This window comes from Macrobrachium nipponense, chromosome 18, assembly GCF_015104395.2.
Source record: "Macrobrachium nipponense isolate FS-2020 chromosome 18, ASM1510439v2, whole genome shotgun sequence".
Classification (NCBI taxonomy): Eukaryota; Metazoa; Arthropoda; class Malacostraca; order Decapoda; family Palaemonidae; genus Macrobrachium; species Macrobrachium nipponense.
This window is the reverse complement of record NC_087211.1, coordinates 22,251,376-22,275,092: the sequence shown is the minus strand read 5'-3', so window position 1 is coordinate 22,275,092 and position 23,717 is coordinate 22,251,376. Positions and strand designations below refer to the sequence as shown.

Below are 23,717 nucleotides of genomic sequence, written 5' to 3'. Positions count from 1 at the left end.
GAGTCACAATAATGTAAACATTCTCTTATCATCATCATTCATTATGATTCATTATCATTATCAAGATGATCTACATACACCCAACAACAAGCGAAAGCCAAAGCCAAAGTGTACTTCACCAAATCAATTGCGAAAAACACGGGCGAAAGCGAGTAAATTCCACGATGTTAGCCGAAAAGGCGGCAGGGAAGATCTGAGGAATAGTTGGAATGGTTCCAGGTACCTGGATAGAGGGCGCACAGGTGGTACACCTGACTACCCAATCGGCGATTGCCGCGAGTTTTGAATTCTGCCGTGACGTCACAGGGACTTAAGCTATATATATATAACTACCAGGTAAGTTAGATGTTTAAAAACATATATTTCTCCAGAGAAGAGAGAAAGAGAGGACTGTGCAATTATGTTTGTCTGTCTATCAACTCTTTTGCTGAGAGCGAGAGATAAAAGGAAGAAATAGAAACACCAAATGTATGACAAGTATCTTATGGAGCATAGAGAGGGAGAGAGAGAGAGAGAGAGCAGAGAGAGAGACGAGAGAGAGAGAGCGAGAGAGAGGAGAAGAGAGAGAGAGAGAGAGTTGTCCTTACAGTATTTAAAAGAGAGAAATGGAAATGATTGTTATTGTATTTAAAATACTCAGATATGAATTTTGTACTTATAGTAATTATTATTGGAAAATATTAATGATAAAAAAACTTATTACATACACGTCCATGAAAATGATCTCATCTCAGTAAGAGAGAGAGAGAGAGAGAGAGAGATTACATAAAAAAAACCATTAAATTCGTTGACCATTGTATGGACATTGTTAGCTTGAGTGTCACTCGAGTTGAGGTGGGGAAATTGATACAGAAAAAGACAAAGGGAAGAATTTTCTTTGAAATTAGTTATCGTATTATTACTACTTCTATTATTATTATTATTATTATTATTATATTATTATTTGAAAATATAATAAACACGTGCATCTACCATAAAAATTCTCACTCATTCAGTAAAGAAAGAGGAATTATCCTTACAAGTGAAATGGAAAGGTCATTTTCATCTCTTTAAAATACGACCATTATGAATTTTGTAATTAAAGTTTTATTATTATTATTATTATTATTAAATAACTGAAATTATCAATAAACATTTTACATACTAGTACCATAAAAATTCTTTCATCTCGGTAAAAGAGAGAGAGAGAGAGAGATACGAGAGAGAGAGAGAGAGAGACGAGAGAGAGAGAGAGAGAGAGAGAGAGAGAGAGAGACGAGAGAGAGACAGAGAAGTTAACCTTAATTAAAAGTGACATGGATAGATTAGTACGTATTGTATTTCTTTAAAATACTATCACATATGAATTTTGTAATTACAGTTATTATTATTATTATTATTATTATTATTATTATTTGAAAGTATAAAAACAAATAGTACAAGTACATAAAAAATCTCGAGTCTCAGTAAATGAGAGAGAGAGAGAGAGAAGAGAGAGAGAGACGAGAGAGAGAGACGAGAGAGAGAGAGACGAGAACCGAGTTGGGAAGAGAGAGAGGGGGGGGGGGAAATTAGAGGGGGGGGGGGAATCAGGACCACGTGATTGCAACACTGCAGCTCTCCCCCAGCTATTCCCCCTCCTGGCTGTCACAGAACTTGATATATAGCTGACAGTTTTAGTACCTGGATCTCTAAAAAGGTTACTGGAAGTTACTTCAAGAAGACTGGGATTTCCTTCATTCTTCCATAATTTTTTAAATATAAGCTAAAATCTTACTAATTCACTATGGTATTTTCTTCAATGAATTGATATTATTGCTGTATAAATTAATATTAATATTTGAAAATAGTAAATCATTTATTTATCATACTAAAAAACATACATCTTTGTAGTATAGAGAGAGAGAGAGAGAGAGAGAGAGAGAGAGAGAGAGAGAGCCGAGAGACGAGACGAGAGAGAGAGAGAGAGAATTATAGTGATTATTTTCGTTGGAAAATACAAAGAGAGAGAGAGAGAGAAACTGTGCTAAATTATAAAGGATTCTTATCTTATCATAGCATGTGTTTTTTAAAAGCGTTGTAAACTCGGAGCGTCAGCATCGTAACCTCGGAACAAGCGTCGTAACCCAGGGCGGATTTTTCAATGAATATTTAAGAAAAAGCGTCGTAACCTCGGAACGTCGTAAGCCGGACCCGTCGTAACCCGGGGACCACCTTATATACAAACCTGCCATGCTAGCCAACTTGTCGGTAAGCCCATTCCACCTGCTCCTCTCACAGAAGTTAGCAGCGAATCAAATACTAGTGAGGTAATTATGTTACACAAGTGTAACTAGGGGTAAGCTCTTTGTTAATTCAAGAAGGGTGTACTCATTTACATGTATGAACACATGCTCTATGCTTACACTGCATTAACAGCTACTTCAGGTGGCTCTCTATCTCTTCTTGGGCTGGCTAACTATGCAGCTAACTATGGTTAAGATAACAAAATGTTTAAACTTTTCTAAAAGAAAAAATCTTCAAAGTCAGCAAGCATTTAAGACTATTGAATGTACTACTTATACTAAACTACTAGCTGAAAACTACTTCTAAAATTAATCTAGCTGAGAAAACTTTGCTCTAAATTATTTAGTGCTGTACCTTATTTTCCTTCTCCTTTGCTTCCTTTTCTGCAACAGCTGCATTATTATACTGTAACTGAGCACAAGCAGAAATTTGGGATTCCAGGGCTCTTAATTCTGGACTTGATGATATAATTTGCCGCCTATAAAATAAAGTATATACAGTATTAAGGAATAAACATGAGCTGTAAAATAAAAGTACAATATCAAAAAATGAAAACAATCCATAAAAACAAAAGTATCAATAAAACACATTTTGACATAGGTAAAAAAAAAAAGGATTTTGACGAAGGAAAAATCTATTTCTGGGCAAGGGCCTGTGTTGCCCAGTGAAATGTCCCTTTAGCACACATTTCTAAGGTATAAATATTGCCATAATACCAGAGAAAAAAGCTAATATGGAAAAGCCAGAGTATTCTGGCTCGCTCATCTTATTTAAGGTGTCGGTATGGTTTCTGGGGTGAGTGAAACCACTACCAGAGGTCCTTTGCCATTTACATTCATCCTTCTTCAATATCCCTCATCTACAGAGGAGCTGATCTAAGGCCAACTACCCGCTACTGTTACAGCTAGCGCCTCTGACGTCATTCCTGCAGGTAGCACCCAAGCTTGGGCCAAGAAAGGGTGGGGTAAAAGGAAAGGGTGGGATTTCACTGGGCAACACAGGCCCTTGCCCAGAAATAGATTTTTCCTTCATCAAAATCCCTTTTCTGGGCTCAGCCTGTGTCGCTACGTGAAATAGTACCAAAGAAATGGCCATACAAGCTTGGAAAAAAGGAAGCACACAAGTAACATTATAGGATAATAAAAAACAATTAAGGTTAATTGCTATAATGTAAATATAAGGTTACAGAACAAGTAATAACAGAGTAATTGGAACCTTAATGCTAAACCAAAATACGAAACATTACAGTTACTTAAGAGTACATAGCAAGGTTTAAATGCAAATTGTGACTAATCCTAGATACAAAACAAAAGGAAACATCACATGTATATGCAATATGTGGCATCCAAGGTATAATATGGCTACATTGACGACTGAGCTACGGCAAGAATGCTAGCGAGGCAGGTAGGAAAGAGAGATATAAAGTAAACTACTTACTACTAGTTAAGCAGTGTCGTGTTTCCGGCTACCACTGCTGGAAATTTAAGGGCTTCTAAGGACTTAAGATAATGGCGTTTGAATACTGTCGGAGATTTCCAGCCTGTGTACTTCTTCAGATCATCAATATTCATGTGTTGAAAATAATTAATAGAGGTAGCTACTGCCCTAACATCATGTACCCGTGGGAAGGACTGCGGGTTGGTTTGTTTTATAATGTATAAAATCTGTTGCCTAATTCCTTTTAAGGAAATGGTGCCTCCCTTTTCGCTAATAAACAGAGGGCCTGAAGATCTTAGGGCAGTTCTACTTAGATACGTATGTTTTTAGTGAAGTAACTGGACATAAGGACGGGTCCTGTGGAAGTGGGAGAATTTTCCATGGGGCCCATCTATCCAGTGGGTCCTCATTCTTAGCTAGAAATTGGCGATCTGGAGAAAGTAACACTTCTCCTGAAGGGAGAAACTCAATATGACCTGATTCTCTAGATAGAGCCGACAGTTCGGAAATCCTGGCTCCTGAGGCCAGACTTAACAGAAATAATGTTTTCCTCAGGAGAGCTATATAGTCACGAGTCATTATTAGTGTCCGAGGCCAATTTAAGGACATTTAAAAACCACAACACAGACTTGGGTCTCTCAGATGGTCTGAGTCTAGCGCAGGCCTTGGGATAGATGAAAAATATGAATCTGTCAGATCTATTTTGAATCCAAACTGGAAGATCTTCTTAAGGGCAGACTTAGTAGTAGTAATAGTACTAGCTGCTAAACCTTTCTCAAACAGTGTCCTGAAAAAGGATATGGCCAGATTCGTGGTCATGGTTTGTACATTAGAGTCCCTCAGGAATACAGCTAGTTTTTTAACTGCTGAATCATATTGACGCAACGTCGATTCCCGTCTATCAGATTCTAAGAATAAGATGTTCTGGGGATCGATATTAGCATCTCTTTGTGCTGCAAACTTCATGAAGTCCATAAAGTTAGGGCTTTCTGAATTCCTGAGGAAGCGAACACAGTCCGCGTTTGCACTAGTTGTGATAGTTTGGGATTGGGAATCCGTTGAGGTCGGAGTCCCAATTCCAGCAGAAGTGGGAACCAATTGCTCTTGGGCCAATTGGGGACTATCAGAGCAATGTGGCCTTTGAACGTCCTGAGTTTGTTCAGGACTTTCAAGAGAAGATTCACTGGAGGAAAGAGGTAAATCTTCTTCCACACATTCCAGTCTATAGCCATGGCGTCCGTGGCATAGGCCAGAGGGTCCAGGTTGGGGGCCACATAAAATGGGAATTTGTGGTTCGACTTTGTGGCGAAGAGATCTACCTGAAGCCCCGGTACAAGTTGACAGACCCAACTGAATGACTCCTTGTCCAGGGACCACTCTGACTCCAGCGGAACTGAGCGTGATAGCGCATCCGCTACCACGTTTCTTACCCCTGCTAGATGAGTGGCGGACAGGTGTCATTTGTTCCTGTCTGCTAGTGAAAATATGGCTATCATGACATGGTTCACGTGGCTCGACTTGGAGCCTCCCCTGTTGATGCAGTGTACTACAACTGCACTGTCCAGCACCAGTTTGATATGAGATTTCTTGGCTGGATGAAGTTTTTTCAGGGTGAGGAACACTGCCATAGCTTCCAGTACATTGATATGAAGCTGGCGGAATGGTAGGGACCAGGTTCCCTGTACCTTTTTGTACTGTGAGTAGCCTCCCCAGCCGTTTAGTGATGCATCTGTATGGATCACTAAGGCCAGCGGAGGGAATTGCAGCGGAATTGTTTTTGACAAATTCTTGATCTCCGTCTACGGGCGGAGTCTCTTTCGTAAGATCGCTGGGATAGGGGCTAGTTTGTCCCGGGATCTGTTGTTTGCTCTTGAACGCCAAACCCGGTTTATGTCCTTTAGTTTGGCTTTCAGAAGAACGTCCGTTACTGAAGCAAATTGGAGAGAACCTAAGATTCTTTCTTGGTTCCTCCAGGACGTCTGTTTGCACTTGAGAAATTGTCTGGATGCTTTGGCTATTTCTCTCCACTTCAACGGCGGAATTGATAGAGTGTGGGAGTTTAAGTCCCATTGAATCCCTAACCACTGGAAGCGGGACTCCGGTGTTAGCCGGGACTTGGTTCAGTTTATCTGGAAGCCCAGATGTTCCAGAAACCGGATTACTTTGACCGTTGCTTTGCGACATGCTTCGATGCTTGTGGCCCACATGAGCCAATCGTCCAGATAAGCTACTAGCATTATTCCTTGAGACCTTAGTTCTTGAACAACTGTCTCCGCCAGTTTTGTAAATATCCTGGGGGCTACGTTGAGCCCGAATGGCATTTCTTTGAAAGAGAAGACTTGCTTTCCTAGTCGGAAGCCTAGAAACGGGCAGAAGTGTCTTGCTACTAGAACATGATAGCAGGCATCTGTAAGATCTATAGAGGTGGTGACGGCCCCACGGGGAAGTAAGGTCCGCACCTGTGAAACGGTAAGCATCCGGAACTTGTTGCAATGAATGAATAAGTTCAGACGGGACAAGTCTAGAATTATTCTTCGCTTGTTTGAGCCTTTCTTTGGCACGCTGAACAAGCGACCTTGAAATTTTAAATGCTTGACTCATGACACTACTCCTTTTTGAAGGAGTTCCTGAGAGTACTCTACCAATTCCACTGTTGGTTGCTGATAAAAGGTGTTGGATGGAGGGGGACCTTTGAGCCAACTCCATCCTATACCTTTGGACACAATGCTTTGGGCCCATTTGCTGAACCTCCAACGGTGACGAAAGAGGAACAGCCTCCCTCCTACCTGGGGATTCTCACTGGTTTGAGGAAGGGCAGGCACCACATCCTCCTCGGGAACCCTTGCCTCGGTTGGAGGCTCTTCCGCCGCCTCATTGACGGAAGGCGCCTCTAGCTCTGCTACCACTGCCAAACCTGTTTAAGGTCTGAAAGGACTGGCTTTCAAACACTGGGTTGTATGCAGGGGAGACAGTGTAGGAGGTCGAAGCCTGTGCCTGTTGCGGCGATTGTGTCAGCAGCACAAACTGCTGTTGTGGCTGCAACTTAGACGTCGAAGGTTGCAGTACTTGTGATACTGGAACCGCTTGTACTAGAGTCTGCTGTTGAGGAGACTGGAAAGGCTGGAATTTCCTAGGCTTCTTTTTCGACTTGGGATTCGATCCAGCGGACTCCGGTTTCCGTTTGGAGACCAGTCCCCAGCAAACCCTTAGACTCTGATTGAACCTCACTGCCTCGCAGTGAACTTCGTTCACTACAGAGGCCGGGAAGAGGTCAGAGCCCCAAATGGATAAGGCTAAAAGCTTGTTAGGCTCATGGCGGATCGTGGCCTCTGCCAGTACATGTTTCCTGCAATTTCGTTTAGCTATGACGAAATCATACAAGTCACATTGCATTGAGTACAAAAGTGACTTGGCAATGATCTTGAATAACGGCTCTTCTCCGTAGATTAGAGCCGATACTTCCATCATAACTAGCGAGTTGAGGGACCTGCACAGCCTCATCCTGGCGTCATACTCAGTCTGGATAAGGTTGTCTGACAGCCTGGGCAATCTCTCGCTGAATAGAGTGATGGCGCAGTCCAACTTCAGCTTACCCACCGAAAAGGTGGCCGGAAGATCTACCCTGTGATCATCAGTTCCGGGGAGTAGGAGGGAAGTCAGTTCTGTCTCCCGGAGCTGGGGCATGGATTCGTCCTTCATCGCAGCTTGCAGAGTCAATTCTGCCACCTTCGATGTGAACGGGATGGGTGTATCCTCGTCAACGGTGAAGATCGTGAAGGAGCTCTTAAATGCAGTAACTTTGGTATTGGTACACTGCCACTCCTCCAGGTTACGCAACCATGCCTGCTGCGCTTGATCCCGGAAAAGAATTACCGTCTCTTTCGGGACCTTGTCTTCCCTCCTCATAACTGCTTCTGTGAGGCGGACATAGCCTACGAAAGGGGGCTGTAATCCTTGCGGATGGAACTCGAAGTCCTGAATCCTTTGAGACCGCAGCCCTCGATCGTCAGCATGCCGTCCACACAAGGAGCATAAGAAGCCATCCTCCAAGGGTTGTTCGGGGTAAAGGCAGGAAGGGTAGATGAGTTCGGCATCAGCAAGCTCTGAGCTGCCAGGCCGGACTGTGGAAGTCCTGTCAAAGCATTTTCCCGGAGACCTGCAATGAGGTTCTCCTGGGTAACCAATCTGTCTGAGATAGCCTGGATAGACTGCCCTGACTCCTCTATAGAAGATGAGAGTTGTACAAACATCCCTTGGAACTTGGATTGTACCAAGTTCCCGACCATGCTACCCATCTGCTGCATAATATTGGCCAAAATATTTGCAGAGAAGGTGTCTGGGTCAAAGGGGGAAGGCTCTACCTTCTCCTTAGGAGTCCTGGGTCTGGCTCCTATTGAGGTGGATGCCTCAGGGTCGGAGGGGAAGGGCTGAGCCCTCTCCTTAGAAGACTTAGACCTCGACCCTTTAGAGTAAGAAGTCAGCTTAGCCTTGTCAGCTCCGGGATGGTGAGCCAGAGACTTACAAGCAAGGCTGGTACCTGACTTCTTCGACAGGGACTTCTGCAGCGTTTTAAAGTCTCGCTTGCCTTTGACTCTAGGGATCGCCAAGGTGGACTTCGGTCTGACCGACTGAAGCCCCCCGGTGAATCCCTGGAAAGAGGTTGAAGTAGAAGGGGAAGAAGCTCTACATGGGCTCAAGGAAAGCCCTTGAGCCCCTACAGTACCTGCCTCACTCACATTCTTACCTGTGCCCATGCCTTCCACAGCCATGGGCTCGAGGTCTAGGTCCAGGGCAGCTACTTCCTTCGCGACCTCCTGCGTACCAGCATCCTCTGAGGGCTTCGAAACTTCCTCCTGGATGGAAGCGATCAGGGGAGCCGCCACTTCAGGGTCCACATAGGAGGTAATCTTCTCACCTGGGAAGATGAGAGTGGCCATCTCCTTGGAGAGGATGCAGGGTTGGCCCTTGGTGACATAGCGGCCAAACCCACCAACCCAGGCCTTCAGGGTGGCAAGAGCAGTCTCTCGGATCGCTTGGGCGCCCTGAAAGAGAGGGTTAGTATTAATACTTAAGATTACTTAAATTAAACTGTAACTTAACTTAATGGACATATCAAAGAATATAGCTGTCATTGGTACTCATTGCATTACTGTGCAGACTTTGAAATGCCACCTACCTCAGAGGAGACTTGGTCTACGAGCTCGTAGCATATAAGGCAACTCATGGTGCCATACCAGGGACTCGTTGAAGCGGATCGCGCAGGTGGCGTGGGTCCGGCAGACCTCGTGCCCACAGGGGTCTTGCAGTACGGCATTACAGCCTGACTCCATACAATGGGTGACCTGCAAGTGAAATGATACACGAGTATCACCACTAACGTTCCGGACTAAGTCTGTGATTGTGATATGTCATAACGCCGGAGTGTTCCGGTGTTGATAAGTAACAAGGTTCAGTCTCTACCTGCTCTTTGGCCGTGTATTATGGTGTGTCGTCCGACAGGATCGGTAGGACAGCTTGAAACAGTGTGTCTCCGGCGATGCCGGAGAACAATGTAGTCACTGAATCAGGATAACCCCCTAATCCATACGCCGGAGCGAGGAGTAGTCCGAACAAACACCGGGTGAGGAGCAGGAGGAGACCAACACAAAACGGCGGAGTTATCAAACTCCGCCGTCGAGGAACTTAAAACTAGGATAAGTTGGTGGATATCCCTAGCGGGGTAGTGGGGACTCCGCCAAACTTAAACTAAAGATAATGGATGTCATATATGTAATACCATGCATGCAACAAGCGTACTCTTGTAGGGAGGTCGGAGCCTCCCTAGCAGATCACCAACCTAAGGCGGACCTGGCTGCGGCGGGGTCCTTAATCCACCGGAGCGGGAGGGGATGGTGACTAGCGGTAGGAGAACGCGACCCGAGAGCCGAGCGCAACCGAGCCTGGTGGCCAACCGAGACTCGGCCGAGCAGGGCTCCCCCCTACTCTACTGGGGAGAGCGGCAGGGAGCCAACCCGTTCGTCGAGAGCCCTCCCGCTACCTCCCCTGTCTTTCAATAAAGAAACATGCCCTGTACACATCGTGCATACCAAGTGAGGATCTACCGAAGCTTTCGGTAGCCTCACCTTACTCTTGCAGACAACACAGTCTGAAACTAGCTGAACTAGATTCAGACATCTTATGCAAAGGTCAATCAAAACCAAATTCAAATCAATCTATGATAGCGTATGCCTAGCCACAAATCCAAGTCAATAAACCAAAAGACAATTAGGATACTTAAGCGGCAATGAAGTTTACAAAATCCTAAGACGGAGGTACTGAAAACAGGTGTTGACAGTACCGGCGACAGAGAAAATCTGAATAGAAAATGGGAATGGTTCCTGATACCCGCCTCCCAGCGGCGGGAATGGGTACTAACCCCCTGGCCGACCACTGCGTGTGTCGTAAGTTTTGAAATTCTGTCGGACTTCGGAGAATATAGCTATATATATATCTGACAGGTAAGCTTCATGAACAAAATTTAATTTTTATGCATGGAACTTACAAAGTACATAGTTACATAGCTGAATCCCACATATTAGGGGGAGGGATCCATGGATATGCACATACATATCTCTTAAAATTAATTAATATAAAACATGTACTTAGTGCTGGCATCCACGAGAATGTGTGTTGGTTCCTACCTGTTAAGAGAGCTGAACAGATGATTACTGCTTCTGGAAGACACTCATCTTAACTCATAGACACGTGGCGGTATAGCCAGGAGTTGTCCTCTACTTAGTGGGATCCATGCAGCTAAGGAATAGACTGTGGCTAGCATGGTCAACTGAAAGATGCCCCTGCCCAGGGTGCAGTACCATACAATATCAAGTTTACCAGAGTAAAGCATATCACCTCCAAAAGTACAATAAAAATCATACCTAACTATAAACTTGACTAAAGGGTACTCCTAGTACACCAATAGTACCTTCAGGCTCCCCCTAAAACTCATCAACTTTATTCAAGGCGAAGCTTATTCAAGGCAAAGAGACTAGAATAGGAGGGAATGACTTCCAACACACCCTTACCCAACACTGTGCCAGCCACTAAATACGGGTCCAGGGTACTGCAATTTTCATAAACTGTTTTGGATTTCTCACAGGTAATGAGAGGCAAACACTGATTTGCATTTCCAATATGTTGCTTGTATAATCGAATCCAAAGAGAGGTATGTTTAAAGGAAAGTGATGTAGCCACTGCTATCACCTCATGAGCTTTCACTTTTAGTGTACGTATTAAAATCTTTTTCTCCTGGCGTTTTAGACATCGGGCTAGAAGAATTCTTTACAGAGCACCATAAATGATTGGACAAGCCCATAATTTTTCTCTCCTATGTAGATAACATTTTAGAGCTCTAACTAGACACAGTAACCTCTTCTTCTTCCAGTCCTACTAAGTCCATCAATTTTTCAACAATGAAAGAACAAGGCCACGGCTTAGGAGTTTCATTTTTCGCTGAAAACCCCAAGGTTAATGCGCATACAGCAATACCTTGAGTAAATCCTACTTTCTTGTCCATGGAGCTTAGTTCACTCACCCTTTTTGCTGTAGACAAAGCTACCAGGAATAGGGCCTTTCTCATCAAATCTCTCGAATTGCACAATGGCTCAAAAAGAGGTTCCAGTACCCATTTAAGGACTACATCTAGGTTCCAAGATAGGATCTTCGAACCTTAAGGCTATTTTGTATCAAAGGATTTAATGAGATCCAAAAGATCTTTATTTGTCAACTCATCCAATCCTCTGTTTGAAGACCGATCCCAACATTGCTTTATATTCTCTGATAGTTGAGGTTCACAGATTCCTAGCTGTCCTTAAATGTAACAGGAAATCCACTATTTCTGTTACAGATGTCCTAGAAGACAAAATGTTATGTTTCTTACACCAGGATCTAAAAACTGTCCACTTTGCTGGTACACATCACTTGAAGATTTTCTTCTGCATTGAGCAATAGCTTTCGCAGCTTGGTTTGAAAAACCTTTTACTCGTAAGAGTTGTCGGACAGTTTGAAAGGGTCAGGGACAGAGTGAACAGCCCTTGATGGAACCTCCTGAAGTGGGGCTGTCTCAGTAGACCAGTAGTCTGTGGAAGTAACCTTGGCCAATCCACCAGAAGATCTGGTAGATCTTGGAAACTATTCTTGTGCTGACCAGAATGGAGCAATGAGGGTCATCAAGATGTTGTGGTGAGACCTGAATTTGTTGACAACTTCTCTCACCATCCTGAATGGAGGCAATGCATACAAATCTTTGTTCGACCAGTCCAAAAGCATAGCATCCATCGCCCATGCTTTCGGGTCTGGGGCTGGCGAACAGTAAAGAGGGAGATGATGGTTTTTTGCTGTGGCAAGCAGATCTAGCACTGGTTTGCCCCAAAGTTTTCAAAGATCGAGGCACACCAATGGATTCATCAGCCATTCTGTGAGAAGGAGACCTGCTTTCAGCAGCTTACGTTCGTCCACGAGTACATTGTGTTTCCCCTGAATGAACCTTGTTACCAATCTAGTTTAGTTTCGCCCATAAAAACAGGATTCTTGCCGTTTTGCAGAGAAAACGAGTGGGTTCCTCCTTGTTTTCTTATGCACGAGAGTGCTGTCATACTGTCAGAATGGACCGCCACTACTTTGTTTTGGACCTCGTCCGCAAATTCTAATTACCTACAGTGGATGGCAGTCAATTCCTTCCAATTGATATGCCATTATTTCTGCTGCATATTCCAAGTCCTGACACTTCCTTGTTCCCTAATATCGCTCCCCACCCTTGATCTGACATATCAGAAAATAACACTAGGTTGGGGCTCAGCAGTAGAACAGACTTCCCTTTTAAAAGTGTCTTTTGACCTCTACCACTGCAGGTCCTCCTTTATCTCTTTTGTGATTTGGAACACAAAAGAGTCCAGAAATTTCTTTCTGTTCCAGTTTGCCCTGAGGAAGAACTGTAGACTCCTCATATGCAGTCTCCCCAGCGACACGAACTGTTCTATTGAGGATAGCATGCCCAATAGACTCATCCATTCCTTCGCTGAGCATTTCTGAAGGGCTAGAAATCATTCCACTTTCTGGAAGCACAACTCCACTCTTTGTGGGATGGAAAAGCCCGAAAACTCATTGAGTCTATCCTCATCCCCAAATAGACTAGCTCCTGACGTGGGAGTAACTGCGACTTTCACCGGTATATTAGCAGTCCTAATTCCTGAGCTAATGACAGAGTTTTCTGCAGGTCCTCTGTGCACTTTCCCTCTGTTTGTGACCGAAGAAGCCAATCTTCTAAGTACAGGGATACTCTTATCCCGATTAGATGTAACCATTTCGCAGCTAAGACTCGAGTGAAGACAGCACTCTGAATTGATAGACTTTGTTCTTGAAGACAAACCGAAGAAATTTCTTAGAGTTCTGGTGAATTGGAATATGAAAGTAGGCATCTTCCATATCGATGGAAATCATCCATTCCCCCTGATGGATTGATGATAGGACTGTTTGATTTGTCTCCATCTTGAACTTTGTCTTCTGCACAAACTGGTTCAGAGTGCTTACGTCCAACACAAGCCTCCAGCCCCCCAATGACTTGGGCACTACAAATAGTAAATTGTAAAATCCAGGAGTTAGTGGGTCTTCTACTAACTATTGCTTTTTTCTGCAAGAGTGACGAAACCTCTCCTGAAAGGGCGATGAATCTTTCTGAATCTTCTGAGTAGGCTCTCAAAACTATCAGAGAGCTTGATAAGGGAGGCTTGTTCTTGAACGGAATATCATAGCCTTCTCTTAAGACCTCTATAATCCAAGATTCTGCTCCTCTTGCTTCCCAGTTTCTCCAAAACTGTTGAAGTCTTGCTCCTACAGGTGCACGAAGAACTGACATTATATTCGAGCAGAGATTTGGTTGAGGACTTTTTGATGGATCTTGGGATGAAGCATACCCTACCCCTCGCTCTAGGGAAATATCTAGCAAATCCCCTGCCCCAAAAGGGTAAATTTAGCACACATGGCAGGCGAAGGACGTGCATTGGGAATAGAGTCTCGAGGGTGTTTAGTAGATTGCACGAGAAGTTCTTGTGTTGCCTTCTTCTGCAGCGCTGAAGAAATTTGAACTACAATATCCTCTGGGAAAAGGTGCTTTCTGTCCAGAGGGAAATAAAGCAAGGCAGAATTTTGAGTGTGAGATAATCCTTTGGAGGTGAAAGAACACCAAAGTTCTCTCTTCCTTAGAATGCCTAAGGTGAAAAGAGAGGCTAGTTCCAAGGATCCGTCTCTGATGCCTTTGTGTAGGCAGGAGATAACTCCCGAAATGTTCGCAAACAAATCCTCATTCATCATTGTACAACCTTTGATATTACGGCCCAAGGCTCCTACTCCTACTGTCCATTCAAGGAAACTTATCATCTCAAAAACTCAAAGGTACTTTTGATGAGATGATCTACTATGAAGCCGAAAATATTTTCTTGGCTTAATTAAAAGCAGATCTTCTAGCCGAGTCAGTAAGTCCAGAAAAGTCTCTCTGGGTGGAGGCAGATACACCCAAAGAGAGAGTTTCTCCGGTCCCATAACATAAATGAAGTTCACATTGCCTCTTCTCCTCAAGCCATGGGTTAACCTCTTTCAAGGCCTTTTGTGCTGAAAAAGAAAACACTAATTTGAGCAACTTAGACGAGTCCTCTTGGTTGTCCTCATGTAGGAAGACTCTCGTGAAGTGGAAGCCACTGGCGAGAAAGAATCAGAAAAATTCCCTACGAAGTAAAACAGTAGCAATTTGTAGACCATCAGAGAGAACTCCTTATATTCTTCTTAATTGGCTGATGGAATCAATGACAAGTTCTCTTGAGGTTGGACAGGAGGCACAGAAGACTGTATAAAACCCAAGATGGTGTCCAACTTGTTCTGAATGGCTGTAAACGAATGATCAGAAGCAGCCATAGCCTGTGACCCTGTCGGTAAGACAGAAGGTGTAACTGTTGACAAAGGTTGTCTATAAACCTCATACTGATCTGGTTATGCACCTGGCTGCTTGGACACTTGTGGCAGCTTGGGCACCGATGGATGTTCGGGGGCTAATGGACGCTTTGGTGCAATGGACATTCGGGCGATAATGGGCGCCAATGGATGCTTGGCAGCCAATGGATGCTTGAGCACCGATGGATGATCGGGCGTTAATGGACGCTTGGGAGCCAACGAACTTTTGGGCGCCAATGGGTGCTTTGGCGCTCGAGAAAATTGTGTCGCCAATGGGCGCTCAGGAGCTGGTGGGGCTCTTGTCTGCCCCCAACTTCTCCGTCACTGTATCTCCTACCAGCTCCTCTTTCACCCACACCAGCAGAAGTTTCTCCATTTCTTCATGGATATTTGTCCCTAATTGGGTCAGAATTGTAGTTTCTTTCGCTGGTGTTGCACTTTTGATGGCATCCTTTTGTTTAAAGATGGTACAGATTGTAGAGGTACTGCTGTTGTATAGCCTTGCCAGTTCAACCACTCGTACACCATACTCATGTTTTTCTATTATTTCTTACTTTACTTCTATCAACATCATTCTCTTCTCACCACTGTCCTTTATACTCACTTTCTTTGGCCTCGTCATGGCACACAAAAAAGTTAAGTAAAAAATGCAAAAATTATGCAAAAAAACAAGTACAGCACACAAGATCCAAATTGATTCTGCAGGTAACACATGAGAATGAATGAGACGCTGGCAACGCTGATGCTGGACCAGTGCGCGCCAACTAGTGGCAGCCTCCCAAAGCACTTGTATCTCAGAATTCCATTTGTATTTCAGACAAAAATATGGACGGAGTTGCAGAGTATATCTAAAAAAATTTGTATGTTGGGCTGCTTGTATCTCAGGGTATTACTGTACTACATTAGGGTAAATGCATATTTATAATGTTTAATTTATTGTAATTAATAATGTTGTTACATCAGTTAATGTATTTTTCTGCTAAATGCTGGCTCCAAATTTTTAATGCTAAATGGCCTTAAAATGCTAAATCTAGCATTAAAATGCTAAATTGGCAACACTGGGCTCTCTGTCCTCTGTGCAATTTGTATCAGGGTTGCTTGAAGAGGATTAAGAAAACATAAAAATTTAAATAATGTCCCAATTTTTCTGCGGACCATCAAAATTTACTCATGGACCACTGGTTGGGGACGCAGCACTAGAGGAAAGACGCACTTCCTTTGAGACGGTTTTCCAATGGAGCTCTGTTGCAACCTGGGACTTATCAACGGGACCTCCCTTGGGGTACCAGTATGCCGCCTCCCAGGTTCTGGGGAGCTAACAGGGACCTTTGCCTAGGAGAATCAGCAGGACAAACAGCCACCTCTTCCACAGCACTAGCACTGGCACTCACTTCACCACTTACCTTGTCCATAAGGGATTTAACAGACGCTCCTAATTTTTCCATTCCTTGAAGCATAATTGAAAATTTTTTATCTACTCTTGCTTTTAGGCTGGCAACAGCACTGGTTACAGGTGTAAGAGAGCCAAGATTAGGACTGGGATTAACAGGTGATGGGGAAGGTTCAGAAGGCAACAAGTTTAAGTTTTCAGTTGACAATTCCTGACAAACTAAAGAAGGTCCAAGTTATTACAATCAAAACTAAGTGAATCCCAGAGACACATTTTTTGGGGTTATTGCCCCGCATATCGGATAATTCCTGCCCTTTGCAAAATTAGTCATTTCTTTTTTACCTAATGACCAATCGTCCCAATTGCTTTTCAGGAGGAGGATTACTTGTTTATTTTCTCACTTCTCATCAGCGTTTACAATTATAATTCAAAGTAAGTTACTTTAGACGATGAGAGTATAATTGTAACATTTGCTCCTAAAGGCAATTGCCTGTTCTCGTGCAGCGGCAAAAGTTCGCTTGTATAACCCACACGTATATTTCTTCACAAAGTGTTATTTGATCATTGCACGTGTAAACAAAATGATTTCCTGCTACATTTATAACATATATCGTGACACTCTTCTTGGCATATCTTTTTAGCTGGGTGCCACAGTTAAAAGCTTTACCTCACTTAGTCAAAGGTAGCAGAATAAATGATTGCGAACCTGTCTGCAGATTAACACAATACTAAGAGACTAATTTAGAAGCAAAATTTAACTATTTATATGAATTCCTAAATAGCTCAATGTCACCAAAATGGCTACCAATATTTAAGTGACAGCAAAGCAATTCCAAAAGTTCTGTTGCTGCTAAACTGTGTTAACAACACCAGCCGTTAGAAACAATTGAATTTCGTGCAGTGTTGGTTCCTCTCTCCCCCAATAGTGCGTGGACATACTTGGTAAGCTGCATACATAAAAATCCAAAATTAAGCTGCTCATACAACTGAAGTTCAGTCATTAACCGGCAGAAACAAATTGAGCTTTTCAGCTGTGTTGTACTATTCTTCCCTGAAAGTGGGTGGGGCTATTAACTTACACTAAACCAATAGAAGCACTACCACGAATTTCATCATTTAAGCTGCTGCATGAGTTGAAACATTAGCTATGTAATTACTTGTTAAGTTACTTAGATGAATACTAAAAATATAAAGCTCATAATACCATTTATTGCAGGTCTTTACTACCTCTATTACAAAAAATCCTCTATAATGAAATAAGTAATGGATAGGAAATCACCATGAACATAAAACATGTGGGTTCCAAAGTCTGAGATATGTGATATATAACTACAATATAGCAAACCTATTCATTAGTACTGTGTTCACAATTCTCTGTGCTTTCCTGCCCTACTACAATTCAAAATCTTTCCAACTTAAATTCTCCACTCAAATGTCCAGTATCACAATGGAGGATACCCAATTTAGCTTGGTGGTACATAAGGAACCAAAAAGAATATACATAACTGTGTCAGGATATGTGCTTGGACTATGATCATATATAATGGTATGTGATACTTTGGTCTTAAATACAGGTTAACTGACAAAACAGCTCTTGAAATATGATATTGTTAGAATACAATAAAGTTTTGTACATACTTACCCGGCAGATATATACGATGAATGGCCCACCCAGCCTCCCCTCAGGAGACAGGTGGAAGAGAAAATCTGGTTCTAGAATGGGAATGGTTCCTATTCTTGCCACCCAGCGGCAGGGGGGTAGATCACCTGACCTACCTGCAGCGTGTGCCGCGAAATTCGAATTTCTGTCGGACGTCAGAGACATAAGCTAAGTATATATCTGCCGGGTAAGTATGTACAAAACTTTATTGTATTCTAACAATATCATTTTTGTACATGCAACTTCCCCGGCAGATACATACTTAGCTGATTGACACCCTTGGTGGTGGGTAAGAGACAACTATTTACTGAATAGACAGGTAAACAACATACGTTGTAGGTAATAAATAAATAAAACCTTGGTTCCTACTTGTTCAGGCGGAAGATTCCATGGCTAATGCCTAGGAATCTGCTTCGCCTCAAGAGCCTCAGCGAGGATGTGACCTATGGCTAAGAGTTCTTGTGGGTCTGTCGATGGGGTCTTATCCATTTACTCGACAGAGCCTCTTACATGACAATATGCCTATGCCTAGTGGCATAATTAAGGAGCACAACACCGATCCCGATCACCTGATCCTAACACGAGGGTTAGTGCTTAAGTTGAAAAGAGTTATCCCCAAACTCCTTTCAAACAACCCAAAGAAAAAACACGTTAAATAAAATTTAACTCACTAGTTAAGGATCAGTATCGTCTCCCTATCCCAGCACTGTATCCGCAGACACGTATCAACCAAGAGAGAAGGATCTCTCGTAGGTTATCTTGACATCCTTCGGATATGGGAAGTCAACACAGAGTTGCATCTCCCGTATGTGACAGCTAATATGTCCTTATGACATTGTTAAGGAAAGAACAAGAATTCGGAAAAGCTCACACTTCATGCGCTTTTAATTCTCAGCTGTTTGAAGGAATCATCAATGCAATTGTCAAGTGCTTAGGAGATCACATTGTCTCAAAGAAGGCCAGGGCATTCTTTGATATAGATCTCTTCTGGGTGAAGCCTGGAGCCTGGCTAGCGCTTCGTGCTTGGCAGGCGCCTAACGCCTGTCTAGCGCCTCGCGCCTGGCTGGAGCCTTGCGCCTGAATGGCGCCTAGAGCCTGGCTGGAGCCTCACGCCTGGATGGCGCCTCCCTCCTGGCTAGCGCCTCGCGCTTGGCTGGAGCCTTGCGTCTGGCTGGCGCCTTGCGCCTGGAGCTTGGCAGAAGACTTCATGATTACTGTCTATGAGTCTGCATGCCTCAAGAGTTTCAGCAGGTAGGGGGACCTATGACTGACAAACCCTTCTGGATCATGTCAATGGGGGCTAGCCCGCTTACACGACAGAGCCTTCTCGGATCGTGCCAATGGGGGCTGACCCACTTACATGGCAGAGCCTTACCTGTATCATATCAATGGGGACTAGCCCTCTTACATGACAGAGCTTTAGGTTTCTCTTTACTGGAAGGAGCCTTGCGCCTGGATGGATCCTCAATCCTGACTGGAGCCTAGCCTTGAAGGAGCCTGGCACCTGGATGGCGCCTGGCTGGCTTCTAGAGCCTGGCTGGCTTCTAGAGCCTGGCTGGCTCCTAGAGCCTGGCTGGCGCCTCGCGCCTGGCTTGGCTCCTCCACACTTGCTGGAGCTTCGAGCTTGGAAGAGTCTCTAGGCTGTCTGGCGATGTCCACATCGGACACTCTTATATCTGTCCGATTTGTTCGCCTCTGGCGCATTTGCGCCAGGTTGGAGGCCCGCTCCTTCTCAGTATCCGACCATGACAGAGTTCCTTGGAACTGTCCGCCTCTGGCGTTTTTCGCCTGTATTGGCATTTGGCGCCTGGCTGGCGCTACATTGTCCAAGAGTCCTGAACAACCACATAGTCTATCAGGAGACTGGAGAAGGGTGGAAGAAATTCTTCCCCTTTGAGCTTTTGGCCCCTGGCAAGGGGAGGTGATTGTAGTCAGCTACATCCAGTAGACGACAGGATATCTAACATACGAGAGAGAAGAGTCTTCCTCCGAGGAGATCCTTCGTGAATACTTCCTTTGCTAACGAGATCTCTTCTTACATGTTGATGAGGTTCCTCGTTGCAGAAATCTTCCCTATCCTTGCCCGAAGGAAGGGAAGGAGTCTGGAAGTCGAAGGAGACTGCCGAGCTGAAATTGGGCGGAACCCTGATTTCTAGCTCTTATTGTATCCTTCTGAATACCTTTTGGGAAGCATTTCGAGCCCTCATCGCACCCCGAAGACTCTGTAGGCAAGCGTTTAAACCATCTCTTCTTCTGTAGATAAAAAAGTAAGTACCCTGCCTGGGCAACGAAACTTCTATCTGAAAGCGTTGCGTCAGGAATAGAGGGTTTTAGTTCTTTTGCCAGACATACTATGCTGGCAAGAACCCATTGCCGAGTCTCCATTGAATCTGATGCGAGATTCCAATGCACAAAAAATTCACTTGTCTTCTTGGTCGTTTAGGGCTAAGAGAAACAAAGAATTCCTTCTTAAACTTTCTCAAAGAAGTTTGATGAGGAGCAGTTCCATTTTGTCGGAACACGGAATCTGTGGCACAAAAAGCTCCCATTCGAAGTACATATATCCTACTCTTGTCGTATTGCGGTATCGTATAAGATCCCGAAGATCTTAATCTTCTGTTATCTCTAATTCCCCTTGTAGAGACAGAGTATAGCCTTTTACTGCGTTCTTTGATAGCAGATATATACCTAGGTGATTCTTCCCTCTGAAAGTGAAGAAAGAACCTCGCTATGTGGTTCACAGAGGTATCGGAAGAGGACAGTTTCCTCATTCCATCTAGCACGATCTGCAGCAATTCTATGTCTTAGCCATGACTATTGTCATTTACCTTGAAAAATCCTCTCATTCATGTCCACTTCTGGTCAGTCTGCACGCGGACAAACTCAGAGTGGAGAGGTTTTTCAGTTCTATTTATAATAGATTCTGATAGAATATCCAGATACTCTTGGAAAAGCCTTACGAAACATGCTGTGAGAAGAACGTGACTTCTGTGAATCCAACCTCTCTAAGGCCAAAATGAGGCATTCATCCTCTCTTCCTTTGACGCCCATTTATCTTAATATCTGTTAAGAATTTATAACTAGGGGAAAAAAGACTAAAGTTTATTCCCCTTCTTTAAATTAAAGATGTCGTATATTGCTACCTCTCTTGGTTCGAGAAAAGGAAGCAGTCTATATGAAGCCTGTTCGTCTTCTACCTTGCGAAGAGATCTATGAAGAAGACTTTCCGCAGGTTCTCAAAACTCTTTTGAATAAATGTTAGACATACGGTTAACAGTTTATTATCTTCGATCGAGAAGGTTCTCACGGACATGCAAAATCTTGCATCGAACCTCTTAAGGATCGTTACGTTCCGTGTCTGTTCCCAAATAGGTTCTCTTTTGTTAACGCGAACAGGGGCGAAAAGAAAAGAGATTCTCGCTGCTCTTTGCGATAATTAAGAGAGTCGTTGGCGAATTGGCCCTAAGGTGATAAATAAATCATTTGCATCATTCCTTGTAAGCGAACCCCCTTTCCGATTAAATGGGAGTAACGAAATCAGGAACGAATCTTGCCGTTACCGAGCCTCCGAGAGGCTACTGGTTTGTTTGTTTGTTTGTATGGTGTTTTTACGTGACTTCCGACCACGTCGAGAGTGAACTTCTATCACCAGAAATCCACATCTCTCACTCCTCAAGTAATGGCCGAGAATCGAACCCGCAACCAACCGAGGTGAGAAGCAAACACCAACCAACCACTACTGGACTCTTAGGTTAATAACTCGCTAAAACGAGAAATTATCTTGGATGGCGCTTCTGGCGCATTGCGCCAGGTTGGCGCTTCTGGCGCAATTTACGCCAGGCTGGCGCTTCTGACGCTTTGCGCCAGGCTGGCGCTTCCTTCTAGTTTCTTTTAAGGTTATGTGCCAGAACATCTGTGCCTTTATGGTACCGACATCCTTCACGTGTTAATTCCGTTCTTAGTAGGAAAAAACTTTTATATACGTAGTACAGTCCATTCAGGGAAAACAACTTCTTGCCACTAAGAGAATGTTTCCCATCCGACTCACCCATCTTCTCTTGAGCAATATCCGATTCTAAAAGGTTGTGTGCGTTTCTCGAAAGGATGAGAGAATTATATTATATCGTGCTCTGCCGTATTAGAATCCTTTATAATACTGTCACATTGTGGTAAACAGCATTAATCTAGGAAAACCTTGTAAGGATACTAGGAATTCTGTAGTTAACCTCGGTATGTGCATAAGACTTGACCATACCGTAGTCTTAAAGTGAATTCTCTTCTACTACATTCATCTTCTCACTAAGCATGTACTCTAATAAGCCATGCTTTCGTAAGCATGAGAGCATCATATAATATAGGAGTTCCGCTGCGTTAGAATCCTTTAATAATGTTACCTACGGTAAACAGCATTGAGATGTTGTAATATCTTTCTTATTGAAAGCTTCTTAGCAAAAGGCAGACAATATTTTATTTATGTATGCGTAACTATCCCCTCAATCCGAGGCTAAAACCGCGATTGTAGGGAGAGACACGGTTAGTTATTCCATCCCGCAGGAGAGAGACATGTAACCAACCACTCATGACCGCACCTACATGTTACTGCGTTGGTCTCTAAGGCGCGATAGCAGTCTCCGTTAGCCGTCTGGCCTTACTCTTCCAGAGTTGCCAGCTACTCCACCATTAAATAAAGGAATCTTATAAAATTATTATCGAACTTCAGGAAGTTCTTATTAATGCATATTTAAGCGAAACAAGACTTCGATAAATCTAGAGCTAAGTAGGTTTTGTCTTAACAATCCCTTTAAAGCGTAGTCCTTCCTAGGAAATTCCTGGAAGGTACTGGTAATTGAGTTGCTCTGCAAAGAAGTAACTACGGTATGTGTGATTTCCGCCGTATCATATTCTCATACGCAGATACTCTACTACCTTCTTTCCCTGCCGAGGCAGATAGAGAAAGGAAAAATTTTTAACTGTCTTCGTTCTTTTCGTTAATAGAACGATAGAAAGAGATATATATCTCCTTAAGGAAGGAAGTTAATCCAGGGGGGGGAACTCTTAAATCTTCGTGATTTCCTCATAAATCGCGCAAGAGACAGAATTCCTGTTCATCTGTAGTGTTTACGGAAGGAAGTAGATATTTTCTATCCGCCATCATACCCAAACGTCGATGAGATTCTTATAAGAAAACACTCCCAAAGCTCTTGGCCTCTTCATAACGAGGGAAGAGCATGAATGAAGGAGAGAGTGTCCGCATTGGAGAGGAACTGCCAAACACAGGAGTCTTCTGAATAATGAAAAAATGGCTTCTCTTAGTATCAGAATCCTTCTGACAACGCGACGGCCGCCTGTGGCGACATCTTGCACCTTTGCCAGGGGAAAGTTGCTAAAGTTAAAACTCAAAGAGGAGCCTCGCGATGACCTCTCTCTCATAAGAAGATTTGGAATCTTGGCTGGCCTCTGGCTCCTTGCGCCTGGATAGTTACCGCCAGCGCCTGGAATGGTTCCGCACGCTCGAAAGGATACTTGTCTCCACTGGAACGTTTCGCATTGCGGTGGAAGGTCCCGTGCGCCCTGATAGTTCTAATGCGCCTACTAACCCCTTTTAGAAAGAGCCTCTTGCCCGGAAACGTTCAATGGAAGGATCGTTCTGATTGCCACTGTACTATAAGGGCTCCTTGCTCTAGCCGTCTGTTTTTCTGGCGCAATTTGCGCCAGGCTGGCGCTTCGTCTCTTTGAAGGCGCCTTGCGCCAAGAAAAAATTTTCTAGAACGCGGCTCGCGCTCAGTTTGCTAAAAACTCGGCTCCGCGTTTTGGTTGTAGGAACGTGGCTCGCGCTAGTCTGTTTTCTGGAACGCGGCTCGCTGCTGGCTTGTTGGAAGCGTGGCTCCACGCTAGCTTGCTGGAAACCACGCGGCTTCCTCAGTTCCTGGCTGGCTCTTGCTCAGTGTTCTCTTAGTTTTCAGAGAACGCGCTAGATCATCAAAA

The 23,717-nt window shown here is 43.9% G+C and overlaps 1 protein-coding gene across 3 annotated transcripts in view; it reads right to left on the bottom strand.

The window, feature by feature from the left end:
- LOC135196922 (meiosis-specific nuclear structural protein 1-like) overlaps positions 1-23,717 on the bottom strand; it is a 508,419-nt gene that overhangs the window by 477,356 nt on the left and 7,346 nt on the right. For all 3 annotated transcript variants that reach the window (XM_064223758.1, XM_064223759.1, XM_064223757.1), the window contains exon 2: positions 2,620-2,743. In XM_064223758.1, the coding sequence (XP_064079828.1) occupies positions 2,620-2,743 (124 nt within the window). The remainder of the gene's footprint in view (positions 1-2,619; positions 2,744-23,717) is intronic.